The 7,951-nt window shown below is 47.6% G+C and overlaps 1 protein-coding gene across 1 annotated transcript; it reads left to right on the top strand.

Annotated features, from left to right (window-relative positions):
- Window positions 1-1,020: 1,020 nt before the first annotated feature.
- On the top strand, window positions 1,021-4,829 carry LOC128905843 (lymphocyte antigen 6E-like). The gene is made up of 4 exons (XM_054192418.1): window positions 1,021-1,525; window positions 1,653-1,746; window positions 3,543-3,662; window positions 4,374-4,829. Exons 2-4 carry the CDS (start codon window positions 1,695-1,697, stop codon window positions 4,529-4,531), a joined length of 330 nt encoding a protein of 109 aa, XP_054048393.1. The 5' UTR covers window positions 1,021-1,525; window positions 1,653-1,694; the 3' UTR covers window positions 4,532-4,829.
- Window positions 4,830-7,951: the final 3,122 nt, after the last annotated feature.

Genomic DNA, 7,951 nt, shown 5'->3' on the forward strand with positions numbered 1-7,951 from the left:
GAAGGACTGACACACCTTCTCCAGCATCCACGGTGGCATGCAGTCCCTGAGTCTGGCAGAACTTCATCTGTTGTGAAAGCGATGTGGCTTATCCTCTCCACGCCCAGAAGGTGTATGTCCATTGGAGAGGAATGGTTAGTGCTCATGGGGTTATCAGGGCTGACTTCACCATCCTGTTGATCCTGTTTTGTCAGCTGTATTGGCAGACCCAGTGGTTTAACGCTGGTGTCAGAAACCTCAGAAATATCTGCAAATCAACCAAAAAAGCCCACACCAATAATTCCCCCTCCCCCCTTTTTTTTTTCTTAAAAAGGAAGATGCTATGGGTTTCGGTGTCCCTTTGAACTTCCTCTGGCCATGCCTTCACTGTGATGAGCAATGATTAGTCCCATCAGATGCTCTAAATGTCTCTGATGAGCATAACCCCTGCTTTAGGGACGCTTACTCATCTGACTGATCTCCTGCCCAGACACTAATGCTGGCCCCCAATCATTTTAGCCCTCCCCTTGTCTGCCTAAGCTCTTTCTTCCACAGGTTTTCTGAGCGTCCGCCTCTTCTCCTTCTGCATCTTCATCTTCTAAACCCCAGGCTGTGTAGCTACAGCTGGATCCCTGTTCTCTTCCCTGCAGACCAAGTCTTGCAGGGTAGAGAAGGAAGGGGCGAGCAGACAGACAATTGCCCAAGTGGCTTTATTCAAAGGAGCTGCTCCTGCTTTGTCCTCTCTGGTATTTGGTGGCCAGGCACATGGTGACTCATGGAGACGTCTGCTGATATTCAGCACAAAACTTCCTGATAACTCTTTACTTGGAAGCAGAAGTGGGACGGGCAGTCAAATGGCAGCCCCAGCAGGGCTGAAATTATCAGCTCCACCCAAATTGTAAGCATGCAGAGAAATCATAAAGGTTGAGAACATTATATCTGACTGAAAGTCAAGACTTTCAATTGAAGGCTCCATGTAGAAGGGGAACAAAGATATTTTTATCCTTTACTCAGATAAGGAGAGCTGTTGCAAAGCTGGAAACCAACCTCCAGTGTCCCAGCCTCTACATTTGAACCCCAAAGCCATTCCTCTCTTGCAGCAGCTGCTCTCAAAACCAGGATGCAGAATATTTAGGACTTTGTAGGTAACCAGAAGCTTTTATAGGCAAGAAGGAATTTATAAGACATTTCCTGTTTATATTCCCAATCATGAATATACAACTAGGTCTGCCCTGACTGTAGATATTGGGAGTTCTCCAGGTCTAACCCTGGAAACGCACTTGGCAATAATCCACCCAGATGAAGCCATTAACTTATGCCTCTTATTGCCATTCACTTTGGGTAGCTGCCTTCACTGAACTATCTGCCCACAGATAAGATGATCAGATTGGAACTAAACAGTACAAAACCCCCACTCAGACATCAGTAGCACTGCTAGCCCTGACCATAGATAAATTAAAGTATTAAAAGCAATAAATGGAATGAATTGCCTCAGTGCTTTCACTCCTCTCCGGACCCATCGGACCAGCCTGAAGGCGATGCCGAGGTGAGAAAACAACCCACATGCATTCCTAGCCTGTCAAATAATGCATGATCCCTGCCCACTCTTTCAAAATTGTTGTCTTCATCATCACTCGGTCCAAACACAGGGAAGATATATATCCTGTCCCCAGGTGAGGGTGCTTTTCCTGGGCTGCGGAGACGACTGAGAGAAGATGAAGGCCTCCCTCCTTGCCGTGCTGGTTTTGATCCTATGTGCAGACCAAGGTGAGATATCATGGTTTGCTACTAAACAAAGAATTGTTGCGTGTTTTAAAGTCAGGGGGGCCTCGTAGACAGGGAAAGAAATCATGGGAGAGGGTGTTTTAGCTCTTGCAGTGGTGCAGCTAAAGGACATGGTGAATTTCTTATCCATAGTCTCAGGCTGGATGTGTGAAATGTTTATTTTCTGCAGCGAAATTTCCCTATAGACTCATGCACTGCTGGATTTTTATGAAAGCAAGACAGAAAAAAGGAAGCACTTGCCACTGCTCTGCCTTTGTTAAGAGACTTTCCAGTGAGTTTGTCTGTTGAGATGATGCAAGACTGTGGTTATTTCTAGATCTCCATGAAGAAGTGCTTCAACCTACGATAGCACAATACATCAGCAACTCTGTCTACCTGGCTTCCACTGCTGTCAGTGACGCTGTTTCTAGCAGCAGCAGTGGGACAGTGCTCAAGACCAGGCTGGATGGGGCTTTGAGCAACCTGGTCTAGTGGGAGGTGTCCCTGCCCATGGCAGGGGGGTTGGAATGAGATAGTCTTTAAGGTCCCTTCCAACCCAAACCATTCTATGACAGGGACAGACCTACAACATCTGGCCTTGTGCAGCTGCCTGCTGAACACCCCTCGTTTCTGCCCATCTCAGAGACCCAATAAGCCTGCTGATTTCCAAGATTTTGGGACCAAGTTGGGGAATTAGGGAGACCAAGTTTGGTTGTGGACTAAATAGGTTAAGCAGCCTTATGCTGGGGTGTTGGGTGGAGATGTATATTTGCATATTATTTGCATTATAGATTATATATTTTGTTTCATAGAGAGACTGCAAATGAAATCAGAGCCCTCTTAAAGTATGTGATCTTATGGCCTCTATAGACAAGACAGTTAAGCAACCAGAAAGGATAAATGTTATACTCATTTTGTAAAGAGGAAGAGGTTTTGCCAGTGCTTGGAAATTTGCCACATTGTCTGGTGCAGAAAAATAATTTCTTGGAATAGTTATTTCTGTCTCATTGTGGCCTAAGAATACCTTTCTGCTATTTAGCTTTGTTCACTCACCAGAATAACGATTCTGACAAATTTCCAAGTGTTAACAAGGCCCGGGGGATAGAGAGATTGTCTTCAGTGCCAAAACCAAGACTGCCCTAATCTGTGTTAGATAACCTACGCAGTAAAAATGAAGTGTTAGCCTGCATGTGTCTTAGGGCTCAATTCACATAGCAAAGAGTTAAAAGACCTTCTCCTCCCCTTTATTTTTAACCCAGGTAATGGATATATATTTGAGAGTATTGAAGTCCCACCCAAAGACACAGGCCTGGGAGATGGACTTCTTTAGGCTATGGAGGTCCCAAGTAACCCTATTCAACTGTCAATGCTTACTGCCCAATTAGGCTCCAATCTACATTATAGTGTCTCCAGCAACTAGAATGGGTGACCCCAAGCCTTGGGACATCCCTGCAGACTCTTACAGAGGGACCTTGTCCTACCCAGCTCCCTGCATCCCATCAAACCCAGTAGCCTTGGTCCATTGTGCTATTATTTTGAGTGGAGGGCAGGAAGGGCAGACTTACACCATTGGTGCATGTACACACAGATGTGTGTGCCTGACTGCAAGTGTGTGGATGGCAGAGTGGGTTTCATCTGGGTCTTGCAGCCCCATCACTTTCAGCAGACTCACACCTTGTGCATTTGAGAGTCGATGGAAAGCTGGAGGTAATTTTTGCTGCTGGGACTAGCAGCATTCTGTCTCCATCTTCCATATCCATTTTGTCTCCATCTTCCATATCCTCTGTCTCCTCCTGCAGCAAATTCCCTATATTGCTACACCTGTGACTGGGAACAAAGCAACTGGAGCTGTCTAAAGGCCAAGAAGTGCTCGGACAAGGATGAGTACTGTGTGACCAATGTTGCCTCTGTAGGAATTGGTATGTGTAATGGCTGTGTATCCTCTGATGGGGACTCAGGAATGGGATATGGGGTTTTGCCTGAATTTTTTATGGTTGCCCTTTGTGGATGGATAAGCTGAGGAGTCACTGGGAAGCATGTGTGGGAGGCGGAGCCCTTACTAGCCCAGCCATACAGTGCTGAAGTTTGCACGGTTTGAAATCCTCCTCCCCATCACACATTGAGGTCTTCCCCTTTAGCCTTTGTTTTATGCCTGCGTGGAAAAGGCAGAGGACACAGAGAGAACAAGAAGGACAAAGATATCATCCTTCAGAGGAAGAATAAAGAAATTTGAGCCATGATTATACAAGCAGAGGAAAAGAAGCAGGTAGCCAGGGTAGATGAAAAGGTCTAGAGAGATACAGAGGGGAATAAAATTATTTCCTTCAAGCAGAGAGGCCTGCAAATGTGCTTTAAATCCAGGCATGAACATTGTCTCATGGATCCCATCATACACCTAAGAAAGCCTTGACATGAGGGTCCATGCTGGCAGGTGCCAGATGCCCAGCAAGGATATTGAATGCCTTGTGTAGCTGGTAACCAGCAATTATTGGGCTGTGGTGGGATTGGGGTGGGTCTCATTGGCTATGCTGGTCCTTGGGGCTGTGCAGGACAGCAGGACTCAGTAGCCCATCTCCCTCCTGTGCAAGATCAAAGAGCACTCTAATGCTGTTCTCTCTTCTTTGGGCAAGGCTTTTTGTCTTTGTGGAAGAGGATCACCAAGAAGTGCTCTGAGACCTGCCCACATCACAACTTCAGCCTGGGCCTGGCTTCCTACACCTCATATTGCTGCCAAACCTTCTTGTGCAACTTGAGTGCGTGCCCAGGACCCAGGCTAGCTCGGCAGTGAGATGGCACGGAGTCCCATGCCAGTGTCCTTCTTCACCTGCTCAGTGGTGGTGGGAGAAAGGGGCTCCTGAAGGCCTGAAGAGCATGGTCAGATTCCCCCAGGAGGGTATGAACATCAAACATGCTGCAGAATAGATAAAGTATTATGGTCATCACCTCCTGCTCTGTGTTGCCTCCCAACCTGTTGCTTCTTATGTGCCTCTCATCTCTGAGCTCTGTCGCCCTGGCAGCTTGATGGAGAAGTGGCCATGTTATATTCTTCAGCCTGGGGGAGGGAGATGCTGCTTCTGCATGTCCTGCAAGTCTCTAGAGGGGTTTCTTCTGCAACCTTACCTTACCTCGGGTGCAGCTGGGAGCCATGCAGTGGCAACTTTCAGACTCAGGGAGCGGGGTGGGGAAAAATAACAACCCTCTGCACCAACTCAGAAGGGAAACTGTGCAAACTCTCAGGGTTGCTGCTGGGGAAGGGGAAAAGGCAGTCCTGTGTATGAAAGCCGGAGCCTGTGATGGGTGCTAACTGCAACTCTTCTTCCTTGCACCCCTCACCCACTCCTTCAAGCCTCTCACTCCCAGCTCCCAGCTGGGGACAATGACATCACCCTGTGTCCCACCAACAGTCAGATACACCAGACACATACCTCTTCCTGTTGGCTCTGCCTGCAGTGCCACCTTTTTATCAAAACAATGCTTATCTGTGCACATCCGCACACATCTTCTTATCTGCAGTCATTGTCCCCATCTCTACTTCCAGCAGCTGTCCTTTGTCATATAATCATAGAATTGCCTGGGTTGGAAGGGACCTTTCAGGTCATCTGGTCCAACCATCAACGTAACTCTGGCAAAAAACCACCACTAATCTAAACTATATCTCTAAGCACTATGTCTACCCGTCTTTTAAATACCTCCAGGGATGGTGACTCAAGCACTTCCCTGGGCAGCCTCTTCCAATGCTTGATAACCCTTCCGGTGTAAAAATTTTTCCTAAGATCCAGTCTAAATTTCCCCTGGTGCAACTTGAGTCCATTTCCTCTTGTCTCATTGCCTGATAATTGGGAGAAGAGACTGACCCCCACCTCTCTAAAACTTCCTTTCAGGTAGTTGTAGAGAGCAATAAGGTCTCCTTCATGTTGCCTCACTTGCTTGTGGCTGTTGTTTGAGCCAAGTGATCTTACCCTGGGCCAGCACTGCCCTGGACCCACCACTTGGCATTGTGTCTTCCAGCAAGCCGTTTGTTTACCCGACCCTCCGACATCCCCCAAAGCAACCGCAGGGTAATGAAAAGTATTTGCCGCATTTGGGTCGAGCTGCTGAGGAACAGTGGGGGGATTTATAAAAGAAGAATACAGATTTCAGAGAGGCCAAATATTTCATGTAGATGTTTCCAGAGGCTGCAGAGAAATGAGGGTAAAAGGAAGCTGAAAAAATGAACAATGATGAGAGCTCAGAGATTTTTCATTGCCAGCGGTGCTGCTGAATGCCTCTCCCTTCTCCCAAGCAGCACTTTTTGGAGCAGTTTTGCTCTGGAAAAAGCATGGAAATGCTTAAACTTGGGTCAGCCTGGGCTCCGAAATCTGCAAAACATTGCTCAGCCCAGGGATGACGCTCTGTGTTGTGCTTCAAATCCAGCCCTGGTAAACAAGAGGGACAAAAGGGACTTTGAGCCTTGCTGAGCGCGTCTGCCTTGGGCTTGTGCCCGTGGCTGCTCTGGATGAATGCCTTCTTCTGAAGTGCTGCATAACGGGAGTCTTCAGAGATGTGTGCTCTCTTTTATTAATCGACTTCTACTTTCCTTTACCCCCTCCTTCTCACAGTTACGCCATGCTGCGAGGGCAGATCTCCGTGCCGAAGGAGCCGTGCTGGGCGATGCACCTTCCTTTACCTCTTCATTAGACCATGATCTCTTTCATACCCTATTTAGGAATTTGCATTTTTTGCCCTGAAGCAATCTAAGCCCCCTCCTGACCCTCAGCCCAAAGGCTCAAAAGCTCTAATTTACTCCTCACATAAGATTTTCTCATTAAAAAAAAGGGACTTGTGTGTCGTTGTTTTTTTTTTCCTGTGTGCCAGAATTACTCAGCTCTCTGAAAGCACTGAGGAATCCCAGTTGGACAGACTCTAATAATTAATATTTCATTGTGTTGGATTTACACGTCCTGCGGTAGCGGAGACAGAGTCCCCCACAGCCTGCAGAAAAAAACAGTGGTGTATTTTTTTTTTCCGCTTTAAAGCAAAACTGGCTGGTTTTTTTTGCTTGGTTCGGTCTGCCTTTGCTGCAGAAAAGCATTCTTGTATCCCATGGCTAATATAAGGAGAAATAAATCATCCTGGGCATAGTTGAAGAGCAAAGGGTTATTTCCCTTGCCCAAAGGGCACTGCAGCTCAAGGACTTTAAAATCTGACCTCCTCCTGCAATGCAAAGCTACCCTGGTGGCAATTACTCCTCTTCAATATGCTTAAGCTGTGCAGGGAGGAAGAAGAGGTGGGTGTGATTCCTAACCACTAATTTTGACCAGGAATTAGGGCCAATTGGAACCACAGAGAGATGGCAGTCATTAGCATGTGGATGAGGCTGTCCAGAAAATTACCCCAAGCCTGTGACCCTTGCTGTGACGTTGGTCAAGGCAGCATTCACCCTTTGGGTTTGAAATGTGCTTGGAGGACCCTAAACATAAAGGGGTTTTGCACCGGGTGGAAAGGAAAACTAGTTGTTATCATCACTACAGACTGCCCTGAGCGTCTCTGACCCCATACAAAGATGTGATGGCTTGAGAGCAGCCCTGAGGAAAAGGACTTGTGGGTGCTGGTAAACAAGAAGCTCAACATGAGCAGGCAATGTGCACTTGCAGCCCACAAAGCCAACCGAATCCTGGGCTGCATTAAAAGAAATGTGGCCAGCAGGTTGAGGGAGGTGATTCTGCCCCTCTACTCTGCTCTCATGAGAGCCCACCTGGAGTAATGAATCCAGCTCTGGAGTCCTCAACACAAGAAGGACATGGACCTGTTGGAGCGGGTCCAGTGGAGGGCCATGAAGATGATCAGAGGGCTGGAATACCTATGCTGTGAGGACAGACTGAGAGAGTTGGGGTTGTTCAGCCTGGAGAAGAGAAGGCTCCAGGGAGACCTTACAGTGGCCTTCCAGTACCTAAAGGGGGCATACAGGAAAGATGGGGAGGGACTCCTTATCAGGGAGTGGAGCAACAGTATGAGGGGTAATGGTTTTAAACTGAAAGAGGGGAGATTTAGGTTAGATATCAGGAAGAAATTCTTTCCTGTGAGGGTGGTGAGACACTGGAACAGGTTGCCCAGGTAAGTTGTCAATGCCCCATCCCTGGAAGTGTTCAAGGCCAGGCTGGATGAGGCTTTGAGCAACCTGGTCTAGTGGGAGGTGTCCCTGCCCATGGCAGGGGGATTGGAACTAGAT

The sequence above is a fragment of the Rissa tridactyla genome, chromosome 2, assembly GCF_028500815.1.
Source record: "Rissa tridactyla isolate bRisTri1 chromosome 2, bRisTri1.patW.cur.20221130, whole genome shotgun sequence".
NCBI classification, from domain to species: Eukaryota; Metazoa; Chordata; class Aves; order Charadriiformes; family Laridae; genus Rissa; species Rissa tridactyla.

Excerpts from the sequence above, each read along its gene's own strand:
- LOC128905843 (XM_054192418.1), top strand. The coding sequence starts at position 1,695 with ATGAAGGCCTCCCTCCTTGCCGTGCTGGTTTTGATCCTATGTGCAGAC. Across the intron at positions 1,747-3,542 it reads GATCCTATGTGCAGACCAAG|CAAATTCCCTATATTGCTAC; the intron begins GTGAGATATCAT and ends CTCCTCCTGCAG. Across the intron at positions 3,663-4,373 it reads TGTTGCCTCTGTAGGAATTG|GCTTTTTGTCTTTGTGGAAG; the intron begins GTATGTGTAATG and ends TCTTTGGGCAAG.